Source organism: Rhinoraja longicauda, chromosome 16 (genome assembly GCF_053455715.1).
Source record: "Rhinoraja longicauda isolate Sanriku21f chromosome 16, sRhiLon1.1, whole genome shotgun sequence".
Taxonomy (NCBI): domain Eukaryota; kingdom Metazoa; phylum Chordata; class Chondrichthyes; order Rajiformes; family Arhynchobatidae; genus Rhinoraja; species Rhinoraja longicauda.
Window position 1 is genome coordinate 14,746,977 of NC_135968.1, and position 18,361 is coordinate 14,765,337.

The 18,361-nt window shown below is 42.9% G+C and overlaps 1 protein-coding gene across 3 annotated transcripts in view; it reads right to left on the reverse strand.

Moving 5' to 3' along the window:
* Positions 1–6,173, reverse strand: part of herc4 (HECT and RLD domain containing E3 ubiquitin protein ligase 4) — a 56,994-nt gene extending 50,821 nt beyond the window's left edge. The window contains exons 1-4 of one of the 3 annotated variants that reach the window (XM_078413257.1): positions 5,942–6,172; positions 5,549–5,837; positions 2,595–2,754; positions 1,308–1,384 (exon numbers count right to left, since the gene is read on the reverse strand). In XM_078413257.1, coding sequence (XP_078269383.1) covers positions 1,308–1,384; positions 2,595–2,754; positions 5,549–5,774 — 463 coding nt within the window. In that variant the 5' untranslated portion in view covers positions 5,775–5,837; positions 5,942–6,172. Of the gene's footprint in view, positions 1–1,307; positions 1,385–2,594; positions 2,755–5,548 lie in introns of all 3 variants that reach the window. The other 2 variants (XM_078413258.1, XM_078413259.1) reach the window with 2 other exon arrangements.
* Between the last annotated feature and the right edge of the window lie 12,188 nt (positions 6,174–18,361).

The window sequence follows — 18,361 nt, forward strand, 5'->3', positions numbered from 1 at the left end:
CATACACCAAGTCACTAATAATATCTTGCATCTTAACCTTCTGATAGGCACAAAATGCAGGAGTAACTCAGTAAGTTAGGCAGCATCTCTGGAAAAAATGGATAGGTGACGTTTCGGGTCAGGACCCTCCTTCATAATCTTCTGGATCAGCTTACCATGGGGGACTTTGCTACCATGGGAGCAAATGCCGTACCAAAATCCATGTAGACATCTAAGCCATCTTAGAGATAAAACATCTACTCTTATTAACCACCTTTGACACCTCATCTTATATTATTTAATATGAAATCAGAATTTTCTTATTTGGTCAGGAAATACTTGGGAAATGCTATCACAAAGAATAAAATTAATAATAATTCTTCATTTACCATGATCTCAGGTTGTGGGAAACTATTCCCTTTGCAGAGATATGAGCACAACTCAACGTTCAAGCAGTTATTTCCCTCCACAGATGTCCATGAACACTCAAATATTTTCCTTTCTGGATTTTTATACTAGATCTCTGGTTTCCTCTGTATTATACTTCTGTTTTAGATATAGTATTAAAGCTCTAAAACCCATGAAAACCGAGCACATGACCCTCCATCAAGGGACAAGTTGACATATTAGGTTTACATTTATTATTGTCATGTCTAACAAGGTACAGTGAAAAACATTGTTGTGTGTGCTTTCTAATCTAATTAGATAATAAAATACATGGACATTCAAGCCAAACTCAAGTGCAATAGGTAGAGCAAAGAAAAAGATATTGTATGCAGAATATAGTTCTCAACACTAGCATAACAGTTCATGAAAAGTCTAATGTCGGCAATGAAATAGGTTGGAGAATCATGGAAGGACCAGTCAAAGGCCTGATAATAATGGGAAGAAGGTTTTCCTGAGTCTGGTGGTGTGAGCTTTCAAGCTTCCGAATCTTCTGCCTGACAGGAGGGGCGAGAGAAGGAAGAATGACTGGGGTGGGAATTGTCTGTTGGCCGCTTTCATGAGGCAGCATTAAGTGCGGATGGAGTCAATGTTAGGGAGTCTGGTCTGTATGATGGACTCCACAACTCTACAATTTCTTGTGGTCTTGGGCAGACCTGTTCCCAAATCAAGCTGTAATGCATGACATAATGGATCACGGATGTACTCTTCCACAGATTCTAATGGACTCAGATCAGTTTTGATGAAACCTAGTGAAAGGAGAGTATTTATTCTCAGTTACATCAGCTACAGAGGAAGACATGTTAATTAAAGTAGCCTCTGTGACTTGGAATAATCAGCAAATAAAAATTGACAGATACTGTACTGCCAAAATCTTTCCCTACCTTTTGACAAAGCAAGGGAATGATGGTAACCACAGGCAACTTGTGCTATCTGTACGTCTACCAATGCCTTTAGAGTCCTAAAAGAAAAAGAATAACAGTGAAGAAAGCGAATGGTATGTTGACATTCAAAGCAAGAGGATTTGAGTTTAGGAGCAGGGAGGTTCTGCTGCAGTTGTACAGGGCCTTGGTGAGACCGCACCTGGAGTATTGTGTGCAGTTTTGGTCTCCTAACCTGAGGAAAGACATTCTTGCCTTAGAGGGAGTACAGAGAAGGTTCACCAGATTGATCCCTGGGATGGCGGGACTTACATATGAGGAAAGACTGGATAGACTGGGCTTGTACTCGCTGGAATTTAGAAGACTGAGGGGGGATCTTATAGAAACATATAAAATTCTTAAAGGGTTGGAGAGGCTAGATGCGGGAAGATTGTTCCCGATGTTGGGGGAGTCCAGAACCAGGGGTCACAGCTTAAGGATAAGAGGGAAGTCTTTTAGGACCGAGATGAGAAAACATTTCTTCACACAGAGAGTGGTGAGTCTGTGGAATTCTCTGCCACAGAAGGTAGTTGAGGTCAGTTCATTGGCTATATTTAAGAGGTAGTTAGATGTGGCCCTTTTTGCTAAAGGGATCAGGGGGTATGGAGAGAAGGCAGGTGCAGGCTACTGAGCTGGATGATCAGCCATGATCATATTGAATGGCGGTGCAGGCTCGAAGGGCCGAATGGCCTACTCCTGCACCTATTTTCTATGTTTCTATGTTTCTATATAAATTAAAGTTCTAGCTTTTCAGAGCACTATAATTGGGACATTTGCTCAAATTATTGTTTTGTTCATAAACACTCAATTTAAGTAATGAAGCAAAGGATTTGAAATAAAATGCTCAGTCAAAAGAGTAGAAAGAATTTCAGATGCTGGTTTACAAAAAAAAAGTGCCGGATTAACACAGCAGGTTAGGCAGCATCCCTGGAGAACATGGATAGGTGACATTTCAAGTATGGTCAGGAGATGAATAAAAGCAAAATAGTTAGGAGAGAAGTAATATTAATGACAAACAAATGGTACAAAATAATGATGCTAAATGGACACAAGAGTGAGCTGTATATCTAAGTCAATTGATAACTTTAAGATGGGGGCAGGAAGCTCAAAACTGATTGCAAGTCCATTTTCAAAATTACCAATCTTAAGTTGGTATCTTCACGCAATTAACATATTAATTCAAACATTTCTGCATCATATACTATGAACTTAAATACATTTTAAAAAATCAAACTGCATTAGACTACTCACCTAGGAACTCTGACAAATTCTTCTGCGGTAACCAAACCCAATTGACCATCTTTGGCAAAACCCCATGCAAACACTTGACCATTGTCATTTAATGCCAGTGTATGCATGTCTCCACATGAAACAGCAATGATATTCTGAGCATCCAGAGCACCAACTTGCTCTAAACACAAAAATAAATATAGGTTAAGTCTCCTTCTTGTGCACTTCAGCAAAACAGTGCTTTGTGCTGACCGTGATGCCCATCTACATTAATCCTATCTTCCCACACTTGGTCTGCATCATTCTACTCCTTTCCTATCTAAGTACCCATCCAAGTGGTGTTTAAACATTGTAGTGGTATCTGCCTCCACGACCTCCTCTGGCAGACCTTTCCAGATTCACGACCATGATTGCAGATCTCCATTAAATTTCTCCTCTCTCACCTTCAACCTGTGTCTTCTCGATTTAGATTTACCCCCCCCCCCCCCCATTAAAAATGGTGACTGTATAGACTTGGTGACTTATCCTTGAATACTTATGCTCGGTCTATACTTATGCTAGGACTTAGGCCTACTGGATCTCCAGCTTGCTAACCATTTTAACTCTTCTTCCCATTCTCAAACTGACTTTTCTGTCCAGGGCCTTCTCCGTTGCCAGAGTGAGGCCATAAGCAAATCGGAGGAACAGCACCTCATATTCCCCTTGGGTAGCATTCAACCCAACACTATGAACATTGAAATTCCCAATTTTTAGTAATTGCAAGCACCCTCCACCCACCCATGTCCCACCTGGACCTGCACCCATTTATTTCCTCACCCTCTCCTTCATTCCATCCTCCAGCTTCACAGTTTGCAGATCTTCAATCCCTTTGTCGCATACCTTATGTATTTTCATCTCTGGCCTTTGTCCAACCATCTGCCTATCAAAACCTTTCCTCACCTGTATCCTAATACTTTGCAGGCTTTGTCCTGCCCCTATCTCTCTTCCAGCTTTCTTCCTCCCCCCCTCAACCCCACCACCACCACAATGTCTGAACAAGGATCCTGATCAGAAATGTCACCTAGCCATGCTCTCCGGAGATGCTGCCTGATCCACTGAGTTGCTTCAGCACTTCGTGTCTTTTTTCAGATTCAATCCACCCATAAACAAATAACTTTACCCAAGTGGATGGCTATGAAACTGTACCAGATCCTGTGAACTGCCTTAAATAAAAAGCATCAAAAGCTTAGATCTTAGTAGATAAACACAGCAAAGCATATGAAGATCCTAGCCAGACAAGCAGAGAATGAGTAATAGAAGAGCCCAAGACCAGACCACAATAGGACTGAATAGTATTTATTTTAACATGAGAAGTGTTATGGATAAAGCAGATGAATGTAGACCCTGGACTAGTACATAGAGCTACGATGTTATAGCAATTGCAGAAGGGGATGAACAGGCAGCTCTGTGTTACTAAATTCATATGTTTCAGACCTGATAGGAAGGGATGTAAGAGAGGACAGGGGGCCGCATTATTGATTGGGGAGAATGTCACAACTGCACTTGGAGAACTTAGGCAATATGGGTAGAACTCAGGAATAAGAAACGTGCAATCAATTTAAAAGGTATTCAGACGGGTTAATAGATTGGAAAGATCTAGTGAGAAATGGGCCAAATGGGACTGGCTCAGGAAGGTACCTTGGTCAGCACGAGTTCAGTCGAAGGGCCTTTTTCCATGATGTGTGACTGTATTTAAGATCCTACAGAGATGCAAGATAAAAAGGAACTATTCTTGCTGACTGTAGAAGCAGGAGTTGGGGAGAGTAAAAATAAGAATAATCCCTGTCAGATGCAACATTAGGATACAATGAACTATGTTCAAAGTATGAACAAATTAAATTTGGAGATCAGGGTCAATCATTTCAAATCTGGAAGAGTGAACAAATAGGACAGGCCACTGAAATCTTTTTGGATTTATAGATGTGAATTTGCAAAAAACCTACCCACAAGCTGGACTGACCCATTGTTCCAGTCTGCTCCTGTCCTATTAAACATTTCTTTTTTTTCTCAACCCTATTCTTATTCCCCATATTGGTTACTTCCATGACACCTCTGATATCCTCAACCACTTTGACAGTTTCCTGGTTTAAACAATCACCAGATAAATTTGTTTTAAACATAGAATACACTTCCTTACACATCCAGACACATTAACAGCAACAAAGATCAAAATACAAAGTGCTGGAGTAACTCAGCGGGTCAGGCAGCATCTCGGGAGAAAAAGGACTTAAGGTTTGAGTCTGAAGATGGGTCCCGATCTGGAACATCACCCATCCTTTACAAAGGGGATTGAGCAACTAGATCTCCTCAACTTGGTCAAAAAGGTCCACTTCAAAATGTAATCACTACTCTACTCACTCCGACCTGCGCGAGATAACCACTTATGAGGTGTTTGCGCAGTAATCAACCAGAACCCTTTTTTCTGTATATCTTTGCTGCATCTACAGTTCTTTGCTTCTACTAACAGCAAGCAACAAGTTCTTGTTGCACGAGACATTTAATGGTCTGTTTTCTTTTCCTCCACAAACACAGCTAACCATTTTCCTTTGTCCCGCCCCCCTGACATCAGTCTGAAGAAAGGTCTCGACCCGAAACGTCACCCATTCCTTCTCTCCCGAGATGCTGCCTGACCTGCTGAGTTACTCCAGCATTTTGTAAATAATACACAGCTAACCATGTTGCACATGCCCAATTAGCTTCTGCCAACTCTTCACAGTCGTTATGCAAGTTTGGATTCTCGTTGTCCGTTTAAAATGACGGCTGACAAAATGATCTGCTGCCTGGAGCTGTCAAGAGGAACAAATAGTACGCTAAGAACACAAATTAATGGAGGAACTCAGCGCGTCAGGCAGCATCTGTGGAGAAATAGACGTTTCAGGTCGGATCCCTTCATCAGACTGTTATGCAAACACCTGTTTACTGAAACCTAGACTTACCAGGTCGTTTTCTTGCTTTTTCGTGTCCCAACTGCCCATGATCGTTGCATCCGCAGGTATAAACAGTGCCATCATCCAGCACAAAAACAGTATGCCTCCGGCCACATCCCATGTCTTGAACCCTTCTGCTTTGAAAGAATTCGCAGGTTCTCGGTTCGACAACGATCTCCTCGTCTATGCCACCTAATCCAAGCTGCCCGAACGATGTGTTTCCCCAACACAACATGGTCAGTTCTGGAAGGATGTGCGTTCTGCGGCTTTTCTTTGGGCAGTCGAGCCGACACCTGCACTGTTTTTCAACACAGAAACAATTGTATTAATCAACACGGTCACGGTGCAACAAGGTGGCCAATAAACTTCCCCGCCCCCGCGGAGGGTAGCCGCCGGCTCAACCTTCACTTTAGCAGCCGAGCCCGGGGGGCAGGCGGCTTTAAAGGTCCTGCTCCGCACAACTTTCCCAATTCAAAGGCCCAACGGGGGAAGACCAGACGAGACGCGGCCTTTGGAGAGCAAGGGGCATCAAACGCAAGCTGCCTCCGCTCTGCCACCTTGCACGTCTATAATGACATGGTTGAACGGTCGGCTCACCCTGAGCTGCACTGAGCCGCCCCGCCCCGCCCCGCCCCGCCCGCGCCGTCAGTGCTGTCAGTGGAAAGCTTCCAGAAAGCCCAAGAAGCTCCTTCTGCCGCCGACTCGACGCACCGGATGTGAGGCCACAATTCACCGGCCACACCACGAGATGGCGCGCTCGCACCCATCACTGAACCCAGTGGGCATGCGCGCCACTCCAAGGGCTTTTCCATCTTCAAGTTCCCCCCCTCCACCCCCTCTCTCTCTTTCCCTCCCTCTCCTCCTCCCTCTCTCTCTTTCCCTCCCTCCCTCCCTCTCTCTCTCTTCCCCCCCCCCTCCTTCTCTCTCTCCCTCTCTCTTTCCCTCACTCTAGTCTGCCTACGAATCTCAAGGGCTTTCTCCAACAAATAACCCTCGCATCTCCTCTTTTTCCCTCCCCCATCCTAGTCGTCCTACTAGTTTCACTCGTCCTGTTGAGTTCCACTGTCTGTTTAACTCGTGTTCACCTATCTCGCGGCCAACAATGGACCATTGTGGGCTCCACATTTCTTTGATTATCATTGATTTTTTGGATATCTTCCATTCATTTGTCCTAAGTACCGTCTATATCTCTCTTTCCCCTGACTCAGTCCTCAAACTGCGGAGCATCTTGGACTATACAGCTCACCCCCTCTATGACACACTGGTCAACCTGAGGAGCACCTTCAGCAACAGACTGGTTCCATCAAGATGCAGCACAGAACGCCACAGGAGATTCTTTTTCCCCTGTGGCTATCAAACTGTACAACTCCTCCCCTTCTATCATGGGGTAGACTGACTCCCATTCCCCCTCCCCAATCATTGCACATCCCCAATCCTGTACTTTCCACTCGTCACTTTAATTTCATGTATCTCGTGTGTTATGACTGTTGGCAGACCAATTTCCCTCGTGGGATAAATAAAGTTGTATCGTATTGTGAGAAGGGTCTCAACCCCTGTCGTCTTGTTGAGTTTCACTGTATAACTGATTACCTACCCCACGGCCAACAATGGACCAGTGTGGGCTCCAGCTTTCCTTGATCATTGTTGCTTTTTGCATATCTTTCATTCATTTGTTCCATATCTCTATCACCTTCAATATCTCTCGTTTCCCTTTCTCCTGACTCTCAGTCTGAAGAAGGGTGTCAACCTGAAACATTACCCATCCTTGTTCTCCAGAAATGCTGCATGACCCGCTGAGTTACGCCAGCTTTTCAAATCTGTGGTGACTATTCCCAATGGGCAGTGGTCTGAAGAAGGGTCCCGACCTGAAATGTCACCCATCCTTTTTCTCCAGCGATGCTGCCTGAGCATTGTGTTACTACAGCACTTCGTGCCTATCTTTGGTATAAACCACCACCTGCAGTTCCTTGTTTCTACATACCCTATGGGCATTCGCGTCTTAGTGGGCATTAGCCTTCCACAGTCAGGGTTCTCTGAACGTGTGCCTTCCAGAAAAGTGGGTAGATACTACTAATTCGAGGGCCAGGTTGGTAAGGTTTTAGAGTGAAACTGCAATGTGCAAAGAAAAATAAGACTATCAGGATCTATGATTCGTCTATTATTAAAATTAGTAAGTTGTCCATCTGGAGATGAGGCAGTACATAGAAACATAGAAAATAGGTGCAGGAGGAGGCCATTTGGCCCTTCAAGCCAGCACCGCCATTCATTATGATCATGGCTGATCATCTACAATCAGTAACCTGTGCCTGCCTTCTCCCCACATCCCTTGATTCCACTAGCTCCTAGAGCTCTATTTTTAAAAATCATCTAGTGAATTGGCCTCCATTGATTTCTGGATGTAATGATACAAGCAATTTTGAAGGATTCAGGTCAATGATGGAAGAAAACACTTCAACAATATAAAATTAAAAGGATACATGTATTAAAACAACAACAATAAAGCAATGAGTCACATCCCCTTCTTCCACCAGTTGAGAAATCCTGCTTACAATGGCTTGGTTCAGAGAACTTGGTCCTGTCACTGTTCTAGATCTTGGTCCAAGTGGAAGTTCAATGATGCTCACTTGATTAATATATTCTATGATTAATATACTCAATTGGGGATCCTGGCAGTGTTCTGGATCTTGGTCCAGTAGCACTTCAGTGAGGCTCACTCACAGCATGTACTTATATACTCATTAAGCCTGCACTTCTCTAATCTACAAACAACAGTCAACTGTGTTTTTGAAACTAGGCTGACAACCATATTCTGCAGTCTGTATCTTTCCCTTTGCCCTACTTATTGTACTACATAAGTACATAAGACGTAGGAGTAGAATTAGTCTGCTCCATTCAATCATGGTTGATGTATCTTTCCCTCTCAACCCCATTCTACCGATTTCTCCTGTAATCTTGACTAATCAAGACTCTATCAATTTCTGCTTTAAAAATAGTTAAAGACAGCCTCCACAACTGTCTGTGGCAATGAATTCCACAGATTCACCACCCTCTGGCTAAAGGAATTCCTCTTCATCTCCCTTCTCAAGGTACGTCCATTTATTCTGAGGCTGTGCTCTCTGATTCTAGGCTCTCCTACTAGTAGAAACATCCTCTCCATATCCACTCTATCTAGGTCTTTCATTATTCGGTAAGTTTCAACGAGATCCCCCTTCATCCTAAACTCAAGCAAGCACAGCCCAGAGTGTCCTGCTTGCTTGACATAGGAACTCCTAGCGGACAACTCAATTATTGGTGAAAATCCTATTTGAATATAATAACCCTTACGTTACACTGCCAAAGTTAGGAAACGTTGGTTAACAAAAGGTTTTGAAGGTTTGATTGGGAGAAAACAAAGAAGCCCATGGCAGCAAGAATTGAGAGTCTCTTGAGCAATAGAGGAAAGAAGTTAAAGAAATTAGGAGAGCGATAAAGGGCCATGACATATACTTGGCAAATTAGATTAAGGAGAATCCCAGATTAAAGATAATCCCTAAACATCTATCTCAGGTTGCTCTGGGAATCAAGGGAGGATATAGCTGGGGCCATGACGGAGACTTTTAGCTTTGGCAGTAGGGAAATTACTGGAGAAAATCCTAAAGTATTTATCTGCATCTGGGAAGTCAGGGGCAGATCATGAATAGGCATGCTTTGTGCGGGGTAAACACCAATTCCCCAATTTGATGAAGTCTTTTGAAGAGGTAGCTACGAAGATTTATGAAGGCAGGGTGGTAGAAGTTATCTTTACAGACTTTAAGGCATTTCACACGGTGGGCCTGTCCTGAAGGTTAAGTATGGCGCATGGGATTCAAGGGGAGCTGACAATTAGATTCAAAATTAGTCTGAAGTTGGGAGGCAGTGGGAAATTGTGGAAGTCTTGTGATCAGTGTTGGTGGACTGCAGGGATCAGTGCTGGGACCCTTCTTTATGATGTGTAAATGACTTGGATGTGATTGTAGGAGATTCGATGAGTAGGTTTGCAGGTGATAGTATCGATAGTGAGGAATTGTGCCTCAGGCTTATGTGAACATAGTGTATATGGATCAGATGAAAATTGGGTGGAGCATGAAAACCTGTCTCACAAACGTAATGATTTTTGAGAAGATAACGAAAGAAGATTGGCAGGGTGATAACTGTTGTCTTTGTGGACTCTAAGGTTTATGTGGTCTCTCAGTTCCGCATGTGCGCTGGAATTTAATCCCAAAAAGAGCAAGGTGATGTATTTTAAGAAATCAAACAGGAGTAGGACATAGACACTAATGATAGGACATTAAGGAATGTTGATGAATAAAGGTACCTTGAAGTCCATTATTCACAAAAATGCTGGAGTAACTCAGCAGGTCAGGCAGCATCTCAGGAGAGAAGGAATGGGCGACTTTTTGGGTCGAGACCCTTCTTGAAGTCCTTGAAGTCCATACTTCACTGAAAGTAATAAATAGAGCAGTGAAGAAGGCATATGATATGCTTGCCTTCATTGGTTAACATTTAATATAACTATTGGAACATTATGTTGCAACTTTACAAAATAATGATTACACTGCACTTGGAGTATTTTTGTGCAGTTCTAATAGCCACTTTCATAAGAATGTGGTTGCACTGGAGAGTGCAGGGAAGATTTTAACCTGGATGTTGCATGGATTGGAGGACTTTAGTTATGCAAAAGAATTGGATAGGTTGGGCGTGCTTTCCCTGGAGTGTAGGAGGCTAAGAGTTGACCTGATAGAGCAATATAAAATTATAACTCTTAGCCTCCGACGCTTTGTGACACATTCCTTCCGTGACCACCATTAAAACTTTCTGTGACTTGTGCCGCAGTGGTCACGGGAGAAATGTGTCACAATACACAGTGCATCGCACCCCGCTGCGTATGGGGCTGCACACGGAGGACCAACAGCATATTAGACAGGTGGTCATAATGTTTTGGCTCATCAGGTCATAATGTTTTGGCTCATCAGGTCATAATGTTTTGGCTGATTGGTGTACATAGGATAGAAATAATAATATCCCCATGGGAGGTGTATAAAAAACAAGGAGATTTTAAATGAATTTGAGGGGATCAGTTCTTCACACAGGGGGTGGTTAATATTTGGAACTTGCTGCCAGAAGAGGTTGCGGAATCAATGTTTAAGAGACGTTTAGGCACACAAGACCTAGAAGGATGTGGAGTTGTTGGGAAATAGGAGTGGTGTAGATGGGCAAATAGGGCATGTTTCTGTATTGGACAACTCCCTGATTCTGATTGCGTGTTTTGCATGATATGACTTTTAAACTGACTAAACAAAAGACTAGATGGCAGAGTATAATAATAATAATAATAATGCATTACATTTATATAGCGCTTTTCATATACTCAAAGACGCTTTACAGGGATTTAGAGAACATAGGGAAGTGAATAAATAGATAAATAAGTAAACGAACAGAGAAAGGAGACAGAAGGTGAGGTGACCTTCAGTGGTTGAAGGCAGTACTGAACAGGTGAGACTTCAGTGATGTTTTGAATGTGGTGAGTGTGGAGGAGTCTCTGACGGTTTGGGGTAGTGAGTTCCATAGGGTGGGAGCAGCGATGGAGAAAGCCCTGTCCCCCCAGGATCTGAGTTTGGTCCGGATGTGGGGGGATAGGAGATTGGCAGCAGCAGATGGGAGCAGGTGGGAGTGTGCCTGTGGAGGAGGTCGGTCAGGTAGGATGGGGCCAGGTTGTGGAGGGCTTTGTAGGTCATGAGGAGGATTTTGTACTGGATTCTCTGAGGGATGGGGAGCCAGTGGAGTTTGTAAAGGACGGGGGGGGTTTTGGTCACGGATCGGGGTGTGGGTGAGTAGACGGGCAGCGGAGTTTTGAATGTATTGAAGTTTACTGATGATTTTTGAGGGTGCGCCATAGAGGAGGCTGTTGCAGTAGTCCAGACGGGAGGTGATGAAGGCGTGGATGAGGGTTTCTGCAGCTGTGGAGGAGAGGCATGGACGGAGACGGGCAATGTTTTTGAGGTGGAAGAAGGCTGTCTTTGTGATGTGTTTGTCGAAGGAGAGGGTTTGATCAAAGATGATTCCAAGATTCCGGATGTGAGGGGAGGTGGATACTGGGAGACCATCAATATTGAGGATGAAGTTTTGGGTGGATTTGGTGAGCGTTTTTGGACCAATGATGATGATTTCAGATTTGTTGCAGTTGAGTTTGAGGAAATTTGATTGAAGCCAAGATTTTATTTCAGTGATGCAGTTTGTCAGTGTAGAGTGTGTGGTGGTGGAGATTGACTTGGTGGAGATGAGGAGCTGGATATCATCGGCGAAGCAGTGGAAGTTGAGACCATGACGGCGGATTAATTGACCAAGGGGGAACAGGTAGAGGATGAAGAGGAGGGGGCCAAGGACTGAGCCTTGGGGGACACCTTGGGGGAGGGGAGCGGTGGAGGATTTACAGTTGTTAATGGAGATGAACTGGTGCCTGTCAGAGAGGTAAGATTTGAACCAGGATAGGGCTGTGCCGGTGATGTTAAAGGAGGTTTCAAGTCGGGTGAGGAGAATGGAGTGATTTATGGTGTCAAAGGCGGCGCTGAGGTCAAGTAGGATGAGGATGTTGAGGTTGCCAGCGTCGGAGGAGAGGAAAAGGTCGTTTGTGATTTTGAGGAGCGCAGTTTCAGTACAGTGGTTGGAGCGGAATCCGGATTGGAAAGTTTCATACAGGTTATTGGTAGAGAGGTGGTATTTGAGTTGGGAAGCTACAGCACGTTATATATTTTATTTTCTGCTGGATGCTCCCACTCTAGACAAAGCTTTCTGATACTTTTGCTGATTCTAGTACCAGATGATTTCTTTAATTCATAACAGATGCCACAGATAAAGCTGGCAGTTATTAATCCCTCATTGCCCCTCCACTAAAGCAGTTAAGTGTCAATAATGTTAGTGAGTCTGGGGTCTTATGCATGCAATATTGGGTTATGTTGAAGTAAATAAGGGTTATGTTGAAGTAAATAAGTGATTGCCTTGGCATTATGATCGAAGGGCCTGTTCTCGTGCTGTGTGGTTCTCAACGATGTTTACAGGGAGAGTGTGAAAATTAGGTGTAGGAGCTGTGCCACCAAGGTTCTGCTGAATATAATGAGAAGACTGTAACAAGGGGCAATTCGTATCATGGCAAAAGATGAATTTGATGTTGGAGGGTGAGTATTCAGTTGTGGGAAGTGTAGTATGATTGTGGGGTAGGTGTGATATACGATTTTGGGCAGTGAGGTATAGAATTGTTTTGTGATTGTTGTAAGGTTGACAACTAGCACTGCTGAAAAGTAAGTAGATCTAACTAGCCTCGTATTTATATTAAAATTGTACAAGTTGTGCTTTGTAATATTTGTGGTTTGTACAAATAGGTATGAAAGGTTCATATAATTAGGAACGTAGCCAGGCTGCCCTCTAACATTGTTCAAGTGAGTGGTTTCTTGTTTTTAAGCTATGACTTCACACCTGCATTATGTTACTCTGCTCATTGGTCTCTTTGCTTGTAGACAATTTGTATACGATAAGCAACAGTTGTTCAGGACATTGCAACACCAAGTGGTGCTGTATTTCAAGACCCGGTATTAGCCTTCCGCTGCTTGATGATGACGCCGCCTAAAATTAGCTTTCCTGCTGACTTGACTCGGTAGCAATAAAAGACCCATTCTCCCATTCTCTCAGAATGGCACGTTCTGAGAGAAAGGAATAAAGTGATTGAAAGCAAGCCGTGTGCTACTTTAACCAGCAAAATAAATCTTCTTGATGGTAAGCTTTCATCTGATTTGTCAGATTTACTTATTTATGAATCATTATCAAGGAAAGACCAATGCAATTTAGAAACTTTTTCAGTGAAGAAAAAAATAGTCATTCAATTGTGGATGTAGCTTGGCACTTTTTCTGCTTCAGTGATTGAGTTAATATATGTAATGGTATACATTTCTCACTGCATTTGGTCATTAAATAGAATATTTGTATTAATTGTTGTTCAGTGCTTGTGGTACAGCCAATATTCAAATGTACATTGTACTTGGATTGATTGGAACCTAAATAATCATGTTACAGCCAGATTATAAATAAATATCTGATTTACATCAACTTTTTCAAACTATTAATCGGCAACTGAACTGAGTGCTGTGAGATTCCAATATGTTTTGTTTAATAAGTTAGAACATGTCTATTGATAAAGTTTTAAGTTTTTATGTTGCTTCAAAACAACTTAACCATTGTATGATATTTTAATTTAACTGCTCATTCCTAGAGAATGGTTTAAATGACGAAGATTGATAATATCTATTACTATTGATAGTGTAATCTAGATATAAATAATATTTTCAGTTTCTATGTTTAGTGTTTGGTTGAGTGATCAATGCCTCTTCTGTTTGAGATTTTAGTGTTGCTCACTGACATACCTTCTATTGTTTTAAATACTGAGGATGGTGGATTTCTGAGTATTGTCAGTTACAGATGAGAATTATGGAGAAACACAGCTGATACTGTCTTTCAAAAGCTGGGCACTAGAAATTTGTGGTATCTATTGTGCAAATTTTGTGTGATTACTGAGAGATAAGCAAAAACTGGTTACTTCGATATTACTAGAAAGAATATTTACAGTATGTCGCAATGCGACAGGTAAGTTATTCTGACTGTGAATCTATGCAATAGGATAATGTTCATTGATACATTTGCTTCAGAAGTACTTGAATGAAAAATTATTTATGAAATCTGTGTGAAGACATTATTTTATTATTTGCTTATTAAATATATTATGGTTATCTTATTGACCAAATCTTAATTGATTATGATGAATATTATGGTCTTGGAGTCTTATGTACAAAAGAAAAGCGGAGTTTTGTTTAGAAGAGTCATTTCTAAGTATTTTAAAGTTATATTTAAAGACAATACCTCAAGTATGGTGAACTGCTGCAGAATTCTGATGTTTGCTGAGACAATGTTGGATGCAAGCCAAAATTAAAAGTTAGAAATATCAATAATCACGATTTCATTGTTCACCTGGTGTGGCCACATTTAGAGTCATAGAGTCCTACAGCACAGAAAGAGGCCCTTCGGCCCATCGTGTCCGTGCCGCCCGTTACCAAACACAGTCTAATTTTAATCCCATTTTCCCGTATTTGGACCGTAGCCCTGAATGTTGTAGCATTTCAAGTGCCCATCCAAATGCCTCTTAAACGTTGTGAGTGTTCCCGCCTCCACCACCACCCCAGGCAGTGAGTTCCAGACTCCAACCACTCTCTGGGTGAAAAAGTTCTTTCTCACATCCCCCTGAAACCTCCCTCCCCTTACCCTGTATCTATGTCCCCTCGTTGTTGAACCTTCCACCAGTGGAAGAAGTTCCCTGCCATCTACCTTATCTATGCCCCTCATGATCTTGTACACCTCGATCATGTCCCCTCTCAGCCGTCTCTGCTCCAGGGAAAACAACCCCAGTCTGCTCAGTCTCTCCTCATAGCCGAGGCCCTTCATCCCTGGCAGCATCCTGGTGAATCTCCTCTGCACCCTCTCCAAAGCTATCACATCCTTTCTATAATGTGGTGACCAGAACTGTACACAATACTCCAGCTGTGGCCTCACCAGTGTTCTGTACAATTCCATCATTACCCCCCTACTTTTATATTCGATGCCCCGGCTAATGAAGGCCAGTAACCCATATGCCTTTTTAACCACCCTGTCCACCTGTCCTACTGCCTTCAAGGACTTGTGTACCTGTACTCCAGACTTTCCACAGACCACAGACTTTCTAACTCCAATACAGTACATTTAGATTTTATTGAGATTTTATTGTCTGAAGAAGGGTCTCGACCCAAAACGTCACCCATTCCTTCTCTCCAGAACAGAGCCACAATTTCTCTCATCATCCAGGGTTCCTCACTCCTGCCTGCCTTATCATTCACTCTAACAGGAACATGCATACCTTGAACTTTAGCTATCATCCCTTAAAAATATCCTGCTTTCTGGACATAAATGGATGTTATAAAGCCTAGTTAATCTATCATGTTGACCTTCTGGGAACTCTGCTGTGCATATTTGGACTATTTGATCTGATTTATTCCCAGGCTGAAGACCCAAATGATTTCCCAAATGCATTGAAAAATCAGGTGTAAGGTTAGTACTCGCGGCTTGTGTCTAGATTGTAAATATTACAGTTCATACTTCGAAAACAAATACGCAGCTTGCCTTCTTAGCCATTGCAGTAGAAAGAAGGAATACATTTTTAAAGAATTAAAAGCAATATTTTCATACGATTTCATGAAATATAGTCTTTTGAGATGATCAGATATCAATGATTTGGATGAGAACGTAAATGACAAGATTAGCAAGTTTACAGATGATACAAAAGTGAATGGTATTGCAGATACCTATAGCGAAGATGGATGTCAAGAATTGCAGCAGGATCTTGATCGTTTGACCAGCTGGGCTGAGGAATGGTTGGTGGAATTTAATACAGAGAAATGTGAGGTTTTGCATTTTGGAAAGTCAAACATGGGCAGGACCTATACCGTGAATGGTAGGGCTCTGGGGAATGTCGTCAGGCAGAAGGATCTAGGAGTGCATGTATATAGTTCCTTGAAAGTGGTATCACAGGTAGATAGGGTAGTCAAAAAGACTTTTAGACTTTTGGCTCATTGGCCTTCATCAGTCAGAGTATTGATTATAGCAGTTGGGAGCTCTTGTTGCATTTATATAAGACATTGGTGAGGCCACATTTGAGAGTATTATGTTCAGTTCTGGGCACCATGGTACAGGAAAGTTGTTGTCATGTTGTAAAAGGTACAGCAAAGAGTTACGAAGATGTTGCCAGGACTTGAAGGTCTGAGCTATAGGGAGAGGTTGAGCAGGCGGGGACATTTCTTGGAGCGCAGGAGGATGAGGTGTATAAAATCATGAGAGGAATAGATCGGGTAAATGCACAGAGCCTCTTGCCTAGAGTGGGAGAATCGAGAACCAGAGGGCATAAGTTTAAGGTGAAGGAGGAAAGATTTAATAGGAATTTGAGGAGTAACTTTTTCATACAAAGGGTGGTGGGTATATGGAACAAGCTGCCAGAGGAGATAGTTGAGGCAAGGACTATTGCAATGTTTAAGAAACAATTAGACAGGTACATGGATAGGACAGGTTTCGAGGGATATTGGTCAAAAGCAGGCAGGTGGGACTAGTGACTTTATGACTTTATGAGATGCATGAAAACTTAAATCTTGCCATACCTCCAGAACCCAGCAGAGATGGCCAGAATTTCTGAACCAATATTTGCATTGCTCAATTGATTCAACATGTGGTGTATTGTGCAGATCCTGAGTATCTTCCCTGGCATTGTTCAGGTCCACAGTGTACAAGCCTGAAGTTTCTTTATCTTCTATTAATTTGACCTTATCCAAACATATATATTTTTCACAGAGAAATGTGTAATTTTAATTGTTTGTGCAGGTGACTGTGCTCACGTGTCCCTTGTCTTCTCCCATCTTGTTCTCTGGATAAATCAATTTGTCAAGTGGGGACAACAACCTTCATTATTATTATTTAGAATTTTTATTATATGACCTCTGCTGGAGTCTCTAGAACAGGGGCCTCCAAACGTCTCAGCATGTGGGTCACATTATATATTTGGTACATTTTTGCGGGCCATAGGAAAAAAATGTCAGTTTTATAAATTTAATGAACTCAAAAAAGAATTTAAGTAAAACAAATGGAAGAAATTCAAGCCATCTGGAATACATGGCAGCTTCCAGCTTACTCTACTAACACATGCAACACGTACGTTCTTACCTGAGGGTGAAGGGCCCAGAGAGCTCAACGGCCTTGGAGGAGGAGGCGGTGGAAGAGGAGGAGGAGCGGAGTGTCGAACCCGAAGAGGAGATGGAAGAGGAGCCGGGGAGGCCGATCGGCAGCGGAGAGAGCTGGGCTGGGTGCTGGGAGCTGAGGCAATAGGCGGAGGACCAGGCCACGGCTCTGCTCGGCGGCCCCAGCCTTGAGGTGTTGAGCGCCGGCCAAGTGGAGACGGAGCCCAGCTGACGGAGCTGGCAAGCGGGGAGAAGAGCTGGAGGGCCAGCAGGAGCGGCAAGGGGCCGAAGAGCTGCAAGAAGCGAGGCGCGGAGCAGGGGCGCCGAGCCTGGAGGAGCGCAGGAACAGGGAGAGGTGTCGGGACACGAGGAGCGCTGGGAGGGAGCCGGAGACATGCTGATGGAAGAAGACGGGGAAGCTGAGCTGCAGCACACTATATGCTGACATTTCTTTCCTTTAGTAGGCAAATCTAGATCTGGGGACATTTTTTTCAAAATACGGAATCAACCATTTAAAATATCGATGAGGAAGAATTTTCTCTTCCAGAAAGTTATGATATTTGGAATTCATCACTCCAGAGAAGTGAATCATTGAACACTTAGAGTCATGGAGACATACAGCACAGAAACAGGCACTTTAGCCCTATATGCACATGCTGACCAAGATGCCCTATCTACACTTGTCACCTGCCTGTGTTTGGCCCATCTCCCTCTAAACCTTTCCGATCCATGTACCTGTTCAAATGCCTTGTAAATAGTGTTATAGTACATGCCTCAATTACTTTTTCTGGCATCTTGTTCCATATACCCACCACCTCTGTGTGAAAATATTGCCCATCAGATTCCTATTGAATCTTTCTACTGTCCACTTAAACCTATGACCTCAGGTTCTTGATTCCCCTGTTCTGAGCAAAATATTCCATGCATTCACCCTATCTATTCCCCTCATGATCTCATACTCCTCTTTGAAATTATCCCTCATCATCCTGAGCTCCAGGGAATAAAGTCC